The sequence below is a fragment of the Parasteatoda tepidariorum genome, chromosome 7 (genome assembly GCF_043381705.1).
Source record: "Parasteatoda tepidariorum isolate YZ-2023 chromosome 7, CAS_Ptep_4.0, whole genome shotgun sequence".
Classification (NCBI taxonomy): domain Eukaryota; kingdom Metazoa; phylum Arthropoda; class Arachnida; order Araneae; family Theridiidae; genus Parasteatoda; species Parasteatoda tepidariorum.
The window spans coordinates 57,178,524-57,192,022 of NC_092210.1; the positions used below are offsets into that span (position 1 = coordinate 57,178,524).

At 27.3% G+C, this 13,499-nt stretch overlaps 1 protein-coding gene across 1 annotated transcript in view; it reads left to right on the top strand.

The window, feature by feature from the left end:
• The first annotated feature begins 482 nt into the window (after positions 1-482).
• Positions 483-13,499, top strand: part of LOC107450623 (aarF domain containing kinase 1) — a 16,362-nt gene continuing 3,345 nt past the window's right edge. The window contains exons 1-7 of the mRNA XM_043039451.2: positions 483-579; positions 3,543-3,691; positions 3,774-3,857; positions 5,681-5,884; positions 8,645-8,803; positions 11,463-11,621; positions 12,945-13,211. Of these exons, the coding sequence (XP_042895385.1) occupies positions 3,560-3,691; positions 3,774-3,857; positions 5,681-5,884; positions 8,645-8,803; positions 11,463-11,621; positions 12,945-13,211 (1,005 nt within the window). The 5' untranslated portion in view covers positions 483-579; positions 3,543-3,559. The remainder of the gene's footprint in view (positions 580-3,542; positions 3,692-3,773; positions 3,858-5,680; positions 5,885-8,644; positions 8,804-11,462; positions 11,622-12,944; positions 13,212-13,499) is intronic.

Genomic DNA, 13,499 nt, shown 5'->3' on the forward strand with positions numbered 1-13,499 from the left:
TTTAAATGGAAAAGCAAAGCCTGTGACGTTTTTAGACATTTGTAGCCGAAACAGACATGAAACCGAAATAAACATATAAAACATACATAATGAAATGAAAACGCTTTGTAATATCAGATTATTAATCATTTATGTATTAGTTTTAAGTACTTTTCCCTGTTATAACAATTTAAAAAAACGTAAAACTTTTCTGTGCATGAACGAAATTGCCTTTCGGTACATGAGTTCGAATCCGAAGCATTATTTTTCGCATTTATTAAATAAAAATATTTATTATGTTATATTGATTTTCAAAACATGCACTACGAGCACTTTTAAAAGTCTTTGAATTCTTTAATAGTGCATTTTAATTAAATTTAACTCATTATAACAATTAAAGAGAGCACACTCCTAAAAAGACCCAACCAATTTTTAAAGTTGGGTTTTATTTTAATTTATGGTTAAGCTGAGCAAAAAGAGACAGTTTAAAACGTTTTGCATATTAGACTTATGACATTTGAAATCTGGCATCAAAACAAGAACAGTAAAAATTGCTTATTTTTTGCCGAGTTCTTTGATTAGCCCCAGGCAGTACTCCAGGTATAAATTTAAAATTATTATTTAAGAGGATTATAAGGCCTTAAATGTATTGCAATTTCACAGTAATTTTATCGATGTTTATTGCTTTTTTGATTTTTTTTAATTTGCTGTTATTTTACAAATTTATTATTAAGTGATCTGTATCGGTTTCCTTTTACTGTTTCCCTCTTAAGCACTGATTATTGATGTTAAAGTGAACTTTCCATTTTATGACGTGGAAAAGTATTTTTAGTTCTTATACCCAAATTAAAGTACACTTTTTCATTGAAGAAATGGGGAAGGAAATATTATTTATTTAAATTGTTGCGTAACATACGTGTCAGATGTATATTAGCAGCATAATCCTTTAACTTATACTGCTAGAAAAATTGATTGAATTCGTATTGTAATTCTAAAACAGAAACTATGATAATAAATTTTAACTAAAATACTATATTATGTGTTAACATATGGATTACCATGTTCATTAAGCGTTTAGAAACATTACAGTGTATTTTCTTTTCTTAAATAACCCTCGATTTATCTAATTGTTGTAATTGATTAATTCTTAACTTAGTATAAAAGTTATAAAAAAATTTTTACCTCTTGCACTTTATAATGTAATAGATTAAGTTTTCATAGAAATTAGCATCTAACATATTTTATTCCATGACATAAAAATATTCATCAAATTTTCCTATTGGTATGATAAACTCTAACTATTAGAGTAAAAAGAAACATTAATTATAGCTATAAATTTTTAAATAAATTAACTCATTATGTTGTAACATATGGCTTGCGATGTTATTTGATTTTATCACATGTGGATTAATGATACAAAGTTTGAGTGTTCATATAAATTAAAATTCCTGTTTTATGCACCAACTGACAAAATTGGAATTATCATATTTTTCTTTATCTTAGTTTTTTATTTCAACATATGGATTGTAAAGCAATTAGAAAAAGTGATAGAATTTTGAATAAATTCATTATTCCATCAAGTTGTAGCTTGAAAATTGCTATCTTCTTTTTAAAAAATTTTTTTTTAAAGAAATTATCATCTGTGCAGCAAAAAATCCGGATTTCCAGATTTTTCGCTAACCGTAATCCGGAAGTTTCTGGAGATCGAAGGTTCAGAGGTTTCAAAAAATCATTGATCACAAAAGTTTCCAGAAATCAAAATTTCAAAGGTGGAACTTAAAAACACAGTTTATTTTATTTGTTTGTAAGGAGAGCTACTTTATAAGCTTATATTCAAGATTAATATTCATTTTTTATCAGTAAATAGTTATTGTAATCATAAGCTCAAAAAAGAAAGACATATTTGTAAATTTCAATTACTTCTCCAGGTCATTAAAGGTATGTGTAAATGGTATAGGTATGTGTAAAATTTGAAATATATTTTAAGAAAACTAAGAAATATTGAGAAAAAGGAAAAAACCTTGTTCAATTTTTTTTTTTTAATTTTTCGATTTAAACTTTTTTTATTTTTTATTTAAGAAATTTTCCGGAATTTTGACTTGGACTCACAATCACTCCTGATCTATGGTAATTGATTTAATCACTTATGTGTGGATTATGTGTAGATCACAATTGTGAATATTTGTGTAATATAGATTTTTCTTATGTTATCTATTAACTGACTTTCAGAATTGCAATTTTTATATTATCCTAGAACGTGTATAGTCTATCATTGTTATTTTATGCTCCCCTGCATGAAGTGTTATATATATGTGTGTGTGTGTGTGTGTGTGTGTGTGTGTTTGTTTGTTTGTTTGTTTGTTTGTTTGTTTTGCAGTCTATAGATTGTTATCTATGTAATATTTAAATAATAATAATTTCTCATGCATTTTATTATAGGCATGAAAAAATGTAATGAAACATGGATTGAAATGTTGATATATTTTTTGTGTTTGGTACTTGCTGATTAGTTTTGCCAAATCATCCTAATATAAGAACTTTATGTTTACATAATGGCTCATTAAAAATTTATCTGAAACTGTCATTGCTAAAGATTGTCATTGTTATTAAATGGAACCCTAAGGTCCCCCTAAGGGGCATCGCAAAAGTGACCTTATAAGCGGGGTGACCTTTTAACCGATTCATTAGCAGTTCGTAACTAAGCACGTAAATAGTACGCATTAAGATTTTTTAAAAATGTTAATGCAAACGAAAACGATCAGCCATATATTAAATGTTTAAGTCAATAAATTTTAACAGAATTAGTAAAGAATTAGAGAAAGTTAGATTTTTAAAAAAAATTTAATTTACAATAAAGCTGTTTACAAATTTCCTCAAAATGCACATACATACATTACATCTTACCTAATTTAAAATAATCATTTATGCAGGTCTGCCTTGTTTTTGGTTTCATTTTTTGAACAATGTTTTCTAGATTTTGTAACCTCTCAAAATGTTACTCAGCTCCCTCATGGCTTGTAAAAAAATTTCGTATCACATTTATCGCATTGGAGGTTTCCACATGGGTTACAGCTACAGTCTCAGGATCACTGTCATTGTCCACAACTTGTGAAACAATTTCAGAAATTGTAGCTTGTTCGTTGGCTGCAACATTATCCTAGAACTCGAGAGGGGTAATTACCTTGTAAGGAAGTTAAATAGGCTTTTGCTAGAAAAGAGCTTCCCTCGCCTCAGATAAAAATGACCTTATAAGCGATAATGATTTTTAAAACTTGACCATATATCCGATATTTTGTAACAAAGAATTCCTATTCAGTGAGCCGGGACTTAGGAAAAGTGACCATATATGCGGGGTGACCATATATGCGGGGTGACCTTATATGCGGATGACCTTATATGCGGATGACCTTATATCGAGGTCTGACTGTAATTTGCTTATTATCTATGATATTTTTCTTTTTATAGTAAAACAAAATTCGAATTTTTAACTTATCTCTGTTTTTCCTTTCTTATAAAATTTATGTTATGATACTTTGTTTTGTTTTTTATATTCATTTGTACAGTTCTTTGAATACTTTTGATGTCACTTCGCAAAGCTTTGAGGTGGGGTTTTGGTCTTGGAGTTGCTGGTTTCACAGTTGCAGCATTACACAAAAATAGATGGGAACTTTCAACATTAGGATTTATCCGTTTTGGTCGTGCGGCTGTAACGGTACTATATATAATATTATGCTGATTTTTTAAATTTCTAGTTATTTGTATTCATTAGTTTTAGTATAATAATATTATTTCAGGTTGGAAAAATAGCAGTAGATTACAAAATATCTCTAAAAGGGTTAGATGTGTCAAGTGAAGAATATCAACTGTTAAAGTCTGAAGTAATATTACTTTTGGTATTTGACATAAAATCATTATTAGATATAATGCCATTATGATACTAATAATATTATTTGTATAAAATGTTCTAAGATATAGCTCAAAATTATTGCTGGTCTATTCACCTGGGAGCACTAAACTTTTACTCAGACCACCATGAAATAATAATCTGTGGCTTCTCAGACCAGCAATTGGTGTAAAGAGGTGGTATACTGTTTTGGTTTTTTGTTTTACACTTTCGTGTTTTGGTCTGAGTTTCTGTTACAAAATAGCATAGTTTATCATAATTGTGTGCATAAGCATTCTTTGCATTGTAATTTTTCATTTAAACTTATTTTATTAGCTTTTTTTAAACAAAATATTAATCGAAACGAAACATACATGGATTTGTGAAAATTGATATGAACTAGTAATATCTTTTAGCATTGCTCCTAGGATCAATTCTTTCTTTCTTTTAATTTTTACCCTTACTAGTTACTATTAACTAGAATAAGTTGCTAAGCTTCTGAAAAGCAGTATGTCTTTGCCCAGTGAAACATTTAAATCAATTTTATTTCTTAAATATTTTAATTTATTGTCAACAATTTTCATTCGATTAGAATTTATTTGAGTATAAGCTTCCACCAGGGCACAATTTTCTTGACTAGCAAGTAGAAAATTTCTAATAAAATAATCATATGCTAGAAAAAAACACAGTTGAAAAAATTGCTGGTAACCTCCTATGGTCCATTTTCGACTCTTTCCACATGATTTTTCAAATTCTGACATTTTTAATACAGCACTCAAAGTTCAAATTAAAGTTATCAATTCTTGAAATGCTATATACACTTCAATTCCAACATAAATCCACCCAATTGTTTTATCAGCAGTTATTTATCATTTTTTCACCCATATCCTCATAGTTTTTTAAACTCCAGTATTATTAATAAGATGTTATTGAAGCAACCAAATTAAAAATTTAAGTAATCACTTTTTGAAGCAATTGATTCTTGACTATATTCCATCGTTGGTTCACCCATTTCAGTAGTTATTTCTGTTAATTTTTGTTTTACAGCTCTCGAGTTTGAGCACTCTTTTTTTACTCTCAATTTCATAGTGAATTCACCTTGTTTTTCGATAGTTAATTATCACTTTTTTTGGCTGTTTCTACATAGTATTTTTAATTTCTATGTTTTATAACTTATTGCAATGTTTAAATTTCGAATTTGAGTAATCTACTTTTGGTTCACAACTATTTTGTTGCTCATTTATGTTGTTTTCTGACTGTTTCATCTTTACAAATAACAATGGTATTAATAAATGTTATTATGAAACGCAAATTTCAAATTTGAGTAATAACTTTTTCACGAGCCATGCTGTCTTTTCATCATTTACATCAATTTCCAATTGTTGTTTTGACAGTTGTCAAAGTTAATCTTTTTACTGGCCATTTCCACATTGTTTTTTATAATAATCTATGTTTTAAATACAATATAATTACTACCAACAAATTTAAAATCGACATTTAAATAATAAGTTTTTGTTTCGCCAGATTTGCAATTACTTCTTGTAAAGCAGATTTTTAAATTGATTTTTCAGCAGTTATTAAAACCGTTTATGACATAGTTTTAAAAATCTCCATAACTTTAATATATATTTACATTACAATATTTTTTCAAAATGTGAGAATTGTGCACACTTTAAAACCAATTTGTGGATAGCTCAAGTTCATCATAGTAATAATTTTTTTGCTAAAAACATTTGAATATTATAGGGCCCTAAAAAACTGTCTGCAAATTTTTAATACAATAGTTATTTCTTACTATATTCTATTTTGGTTTTGCAGGTTCACTATAGATCAGCCAAACAATTGCTTGATTTATGTTGTAAGAATGGGGGTGCCTTCATCAAAGTTGGACAACATATAGGTGCTTTAAATTATTTGTTACCGCATGAGTATGTATCAACATTAAAGGTTTTACATAACAAGGCTCCCAAAGCAGCTTTGGAGGATGTCTTTTTTGTTTTAAAAGAAGATTTACAAGAAGATGTAAGTTATTGAATTTCTCCTCATCATGTTTTTAAAATATAATTCCTGAAAATTGATCTTTACAAGCATGGTTCTTAGAATGCAAACATGATTACGAAATTCTTTATATTTCTGATTTAGTTATTTTACTATATGACTTATATGTTATGGTACATAGGAATTGGGCATTAATAGATTTCTGTGTTATTGACATTTAAACAAAACACCTGAAACCTCTTCTACTTAAATTCCATATAGATAATGAAAAAGGTAAATAATTTTTTTTTTTGGTCATTAGTTGTGAATAATTGATATTTCTGAAAATATTAATCATTTACTATTGATTCTAATCTGATGAAATATAATTCTAATTCAATATTAATAGTAATCTGATATTATTAATAATAATCTGATTAGATTTTGATGAAATGTGACAAAAATATAAATACAAGTTTGCTCTTTTTGGTTTGAATTCTGAAGAAGAACATAAGTTTAAATTATGTATTATTTCAATTGTTAATTTTTTTTTTATTAAATTGACTTAATATAAAATTATATGTATAAGATTTGCACAACACGTAATTAAACAAATTTATTATGAAATTTGTTAAATTTTGATGGAGTAAATGAGAAATAATTATAAAATGTGAATTCTTAAATATAAGAAATTTGCCTTCATTTTATACCCATTTCTGTTCCCATTTCTTATGTTTCAAAAAAATATGATGTTTATTTTGTTAGTTAAAAAAAAGTATTTAAAAGGCTCGTAGTCTCTAGTTTGCTTTCTCTTATTTAAAATAATTATATTAATATAAATTTTTTATGGTCAAAGTAATTCTTCTAGTATTTTAGCGTTTTTAAATTTTTTCACACGCATTTTTCTTCAAATGTTAAAGTTGAACCAGTTTTCTGTATCTAATTTAAAAATAAATGAACATAGAAATGTGAAAATTGAAAGAAGTGTACATTAAGATGTTATTTTTTGAATGTGGCAAAAAAATTTACATAAATACAAGCCTAAAAATGATGTACTACAAAAAAGCACAATTTACAGAAAAGTTTAAAAAAAATAAATAAAATAAAAAGAACTGATAAAAACTTTATGTGAAAAATTGTAAATGTTATGAAATTGAGTTTTAGAGTTTTTCTCCTAACTACATTACATTGGTGGCGTGACTGCTAAATAAAGTGCTCAACCCTGAAATAAGAAGGGAAGCCCAGATACTGAGTTATATTTGTCCCAGCTTGTGCTATGACCTTGCAAAAAGTCTCAAAGAGTAGTCCTAAGTTTTCTCTATCAAATTTAGGTCAGAAAACTTGACAATTTTTGATGTAAATATTTTCACATTTCATAAAATGCTTGACATGAATAGTGTTTTTGACTGCACACTATTGTCCATCGAAAGGAAATTGACTGAATCACTAAAAAAGCTTTTAATAAAAGATAGCATGTAATAATAAAAATTATAGGCCAAGCATGGACTTGTTACCTGTCTTTCAATGTTCAAGAATATCAGCCATCATGGCAGCAAAAGTTTGATGATCAGGCAAGGTGTCACCTTGGATGGCTGTTTGACCTTTATTGTTTTTGAAAAAGGTACCGTAGTCTTAGTATAGACCTATGTTATTTGATCCCTGTGTTTGCATTTTTAAGGATTCAATTGGTTTTGATTTCATTTGGATTTTCTGGAATATTAGGATGACCAGATTTGGACTCATGGATTGGCCAACCAGTGTCTGAACCTGAATCCAAAAGAGAATGTTGGGGTTACCTTGGCAGACAATTCTCTAGTTGGCATCCTCTTTTTCAGTAGTTACATGTGTTTTAACAATCTGCAATGGCACATTTTATTTCGGCATGGGCTCATACCACTGGTAGAGAACTGGTACCCCAAGTTCGATCTTGGCAGCTGACTAAACAACCAATAGGTATTAGCAGCTGGGTTCAGGTTAAATCTGTTGTGGCTGAAAGTCATGTCATTGGTTATAGTGTTGCTCAGGTGCTGCCCATGGTATCTAACCAGGGTTAGAATTACGCGGCATTACTACCATAGCTGTTAAGAGAGAGAGCCCTGAAAATTGGGACTAAGTGCTTGGCCATGATTGGCTGTGTGCTTTAACAAATGTATTCCATGCCTGCTTTTCTCTCTCCATTAGGTTTTCCTTTCTTTCTTTTTTTTTTTTAAATCAGAAGATGAACTTTTTTTCCAATTTTTTATTTTTCACAGTAAATCACCCATTTAAGGAAATATCTCCAGGGAAAATTTTCTCCAAGGTTTTTGTTTCTTTCTTCAATCATTTTCAAATTAGATATAATGAAAACATTACTTTACTTATTATGTTCAGTACAGAACCCGTTATCCAGAAATCAGAAAACCAAGAAACCGGAACGAAATTCGATAAATTTTCCCACAATGTTTAAAAAAAAAAATTCTTTTTTTCCTCATAAGATTTTAGGATTTTTCTTTCTTTTTGAAAGATGTTTACCTTACCATCATTTTGGAAATAATCATTAGTGTATTACTTCATCGGTTTTTCTTCTTTTTAAGATTATTTCCAGATATATGTTTTTTAGTTGGGTTTAACAATAAAAAAATTCAGAAAACCGGAAAAATCAGTTATCCGGAATAGCGATGGTCCCGATCGTTCCGGATAATCGGTTCCCTACTGTACTTATCTTCTTTTGTCAGAATCATACATTGATATAATTATATTTAAGATTGTTTTAATTATTTTACTTTATATTACAAAAAATAGATTTTAAAATTTTGCTTTTATTAGGCTGATAAAATCTTTAAATCCTTTGAACCTGAACCTTTGGGAGCAGCATCACTTGCACAAGTTCATTTAGCGACATTACAAGATGACACAAAAGTAGCTGTAAAAGTTCAGCATCGAAATGTTCATTCTCATGCAAGAGTTGACATGGCAACTATGGAAGTAGGATTTTTATTTATAAGTTGTGCTTTGTAAACCACTGTAATTAATAAGCCTTAGTTTAAATTATTGATGTTTATCGTACCTCTGGTATGTTAGTCAGATATAAGATGTTACTTTACTTGTTATTTTTAGCATTTAAGTGCTTATAAAAAAAGTTATTATGCTTTCATTTCTTCATTAGAAGAATAGTTAGTTGTTTAGTTCATTTTGACAACTATATTTGTTATTTTATTTTAAAGAGTTATTTAAATAAAGCTATATAGTGGTTTTGTTATTATAATTGATAATGGATGTAACTCAATAATCAAAACTGTTTCACATAAATCTTAATTTTTCCCCTTTGAATTAATTGATATTCTATGGTGAAAAAAATGAAAAATTCTGCAGTTCATTGTATAATTGAAACACCTGACCAATTTTACATACATTAAAAAAAATTCCCAATTAAAGTTCATTCTAAGAATTAATATGATTTATTGATTATATTATGTTGGTTTAAAATATTTAAAAGCTTATTGTATCTATATAAAAGAAGGAAATTGAATATCAAAATATAACTATGTATGTATATCAAATAGCAAGTTAAGATTTAAATCCTATACTGTTATGGCCTTTTAGTATGTTACAGTAGTTAAGGACAATACTTTTTCTTTAATTGTTTTTGCTATATTCTTAAACAGGGATCTGCTTAGAAGAAATTATGGTCCGTTAACGGACTCTTCACAAAATATCTTTTCATAAAAACGGACCCTTCTTGAAATAATTTATCTTTTAATCGTACCCTTCACAGATTTGTTTATCTTCATTATTGTTTTGTTAATCGAATAAACCCTTCCCGAGGGGGGGGGGGAAGAAATATAGTTTGAGACAAACTAACTTTCCCTAAGTTTAAATTCCAAATGTAATATTCTAAGAAAATATTTCTACTTTTACAAACATCATGTCCGCATTCTTATTAATATTAAATCATAATATTTTTATTTTTTTTTTGTGAATAAATAATTGATCAATTTATATTTATTCATGAATTTAATTAATAGAATGTTAGGTAAATAAAAATTAATTTCTGGCAATTTTTTAAATAAAATGTTATAAATTTAAGAATTGTTTAAGTTTACTTAATGCGTAACACATTAAAACTGATACATTACTAAGTTGAGTTATTTAAAATATGGCAATTAAAATTATTAAAAATGTGAGTGATTTTGTTTCCATTATTTGTCCGAAATTAATATTCTGTGTTGAGCAGAATAAGCTAAATACCAAATATTTGTATGTTGCATCTCTAATTTAGAAGCAGCAATTGTTGAGCAGAATCTTGTATCTATTTACAATTTAAAAACTTCTTGAAAAGGTTTTTAGCAATTTTTGCAATAACAAGACCCTATTTGCACAAATTCAGAAAAGTACTACCCTGTTTGAAAGAGTGCGACTTACCTCTTGTTTTATATTCACAAATTGTGAGTAGTTTTTTCACAATTTTACAAAAACAAGACCTTTCCCAAAATGTCTGGACAGACCCCTGATAACCTTTCTCTATTTGAATTGGTATAAATTTTGTAAATGAGTAAAATTTCTTTTCATTTATCTCTTCTGATTGAGTCACACATAGTCTGTTCTTTTGGATCAACTTTTTTTTTAAAGTCCAAAGGGTTATTTTACATAATANAAATTCCAAATGTAGTACTCTAAGAAAATATTTCTACTTTTACAAACATCGTGTGCACATTCTTATTAAATAATATTTTTTTTTTGTAAATAAATAATTGATCAATTTTTATTTATTCATAAATTTAATTACTAGAATATTAGGTAAATAAAAATTAATTTCTGGCAATTTTTTAAATAAAATGTTATAAATGTAACAATTGTTTAAGTTTACTTAATGCGTAACACATTAAAACTGATACATTACTAAGTTGTGTTATTTAAAATATGTCAATTGAAATTATTAAAAGTGTGAGTGATTTTGTTTCCATTATTCGCCCGAAATTAATGTTCTTTGTTGAGCAGAATAAGCTAAATACCAAATATTTGTATGTTGCATCTCTAATTTAGAAGCAGCAATTGTTGAGCAGAATCTTGTATCTATTTACAATTTAAAAACTTCTTGAAAAGGTTTTTAGCAATTTTTGCAATAACAGGACCCTATTTTCACAAATTCACAAAAGCAGGACCCTGGTTGAAAGAATGTGACTTAACATTTATTTTATATTCACAAATTATGAATAGTTTTTTCACAATTTTACAAAAACAGGACCTTTCACAAAATGTCTGGACAGACCCCTGTTAAAGTAAGGATCTCAGTGAAAGAAATACATTTCCCATAAAAAGAATTATAGACTCAACTCTTCTTATGAGAGGGTAAATGAACAAATATGTTAGATATATATGTACATATGTTGAGTACATATGTTGCTTTTGTCTAGAATTTTTATGTTTGGGATTTTTTTTTGTATTATAATTTGTTTCATAAAATTTTATAGTGTTGTAAAACGGTGTCTTAAATAATGCATTTTAAGCATGAATACATCAAAATAACTACTTATGACATTGTGTTTTTTTATTCAATTAAAATCTATAAAATTACTTTTAGTTATTTAAATTGTATGTAAATACCTTAGTAAAGTATTTCAAATTTTATTTATTGATTTATTAGCTGCTGGTAAACATTGTCGACATGATCTTTCCTGAATTTACATTTATGTGGCTTGCTGAAGAAACAAAAAGAAATTTGCCCCTTGAACTAGACTTTATACATGAAGGGCAGAATGCAGAAAGAGTAGGAAAAATGTTCGCTTCTTTTTCGTGGTTAAAGGTAAATATTTACTTTTAATCTTAATAAGATGGGAACCGAATTAAAAAAATTGTTTTCCTCCTCCCACCTTTCTGATATCATCTCTGTTCCTTTGTCAGACTCTTATATCTTTTTGATCTTATAATTTTTAATTATTTTAAAATTTTGTCTCAAGAAGAGTTTAAAATTGTTAGCAAAACAATTGCACGAAATATTTTATGGAAGTTTTTTTTTTTTTTTTACAATGCTACTACACATGTGCAAAATAATAAACACAAGTTCTCAATAACTTTTAATCTGATGATTGTAAATTCAAATACTGATAATCAATCATCTGTTTCTTGGTCTCTTCTTTCTCTTCACTTTTCTAATCTGTTTCTAGGGGTTAGCTTTGAATGCACTAATAATTTGTGCATGCAGTATTCTAAAATATGAAATCAGTCAAAAAAATTGTCTGAATAAATATACCTTTTTCTCAATGTATTTTAATTTGTGACCCTCAAATTAGAAATGGTTTGCCACAATTTGGAAAATATAGTCTAAATTGTTTTGTCAGTAAAGGAGTCGAAAGATTTATAAGTAAATAAAAGGTGAGATAGGATAAAGGATAAATATTTCTACGTTACTTTTCTGTTTTGCTTGATTAATATTTTATTCTTTTTAATCATGATTTATATGTAGCACCTATCAGTTTGTTAGACTGTCAAGTACACATTTAGTAAAAAAAAATCTTTAAAAAAGTATGTAAATTGTTTAAAACCCTTTTTTTATAATTTTAGTTGATAGATTGTGTTTTGAGATGGCAAACTTTGGTACAGATCTTTACAAAATCAACTTTTCGTTGTGCAGTAAATGAGCTTTTTTTTTTTTTAAATTCTGGGAACTTTATTTATTAAACAGTTTGAAGTTTTCAACTAATGATTGGTATAAAATAGTTTAAACTGTTGGTTTTAATTCTTATACTTTGTTGATTGTCCTGTTGATTACACATGTTGACTATAGGTTATAATATTAATAGAATTATTTTAATAAATTTATATTAAATGAACTTGTTTAAATTAATATTGCTTTTATTGATAATCACTAATAATGTAATAAATGAAAAAATATTAAAAATCAGAATTTAAAAGCTATGTAATCTCTATTCCTTGTCACAAACAAATACAAGTCAATTACTTTTATCATAAAATTTTGCTATCTATCGATTGGTTGTACTATAGGAAAAATTAATTTGTGCATTAATATTTTTTATATAAAATTAACTGTAGTTTTAATGGAAGAAAAAAAAACTGTGAGTTATGTACAATTGTTTTTAATGTTTATTATATGACTGCTCATCTTTAGGTACCTAAAATATATTGGAATTTATCAACCAAACGAGTACTAACAATGGAGTATTGTGAAGGTGGTCAAGTTGATGATGAAAAGTACATAAAAAAACATAAAATATCTCCTTCTGAAGTATCCAAAAGGCTTGGAGAACTCTACAGTCAAATGATTTTTGTTCAAGGATATGTTCATTGTGATCCTCATCCTGGGAATATTTTGGTTCAAAAAGATAAAGACTCAAAGGATATGAAAATTGTGCTCTTAGATCATGGTCTTTATGTGGTAATGTTGAGCCTAATATTCTATTTTTATTCCTTGTGTAAAAGTTAGAGTGTTTTTAATTAGTGTTTAGATTTTAAAAAAATGTCTTAAAATTATAGTTTACACATTTGCACATAGTTAACATAGCCTGAATTGCTTTTTTACTCATGTTTGGTGTTTAAATTATTCTTAACTTTGTGTGTTTTTAAGTTTTATTTATTTTAAAAAGTTTATAAAGCTGTCTTAGTTTTGGGAAAAAGGATAATGAACTTACCCATTGTCAATTAATTTAAATTATCATTTATATAT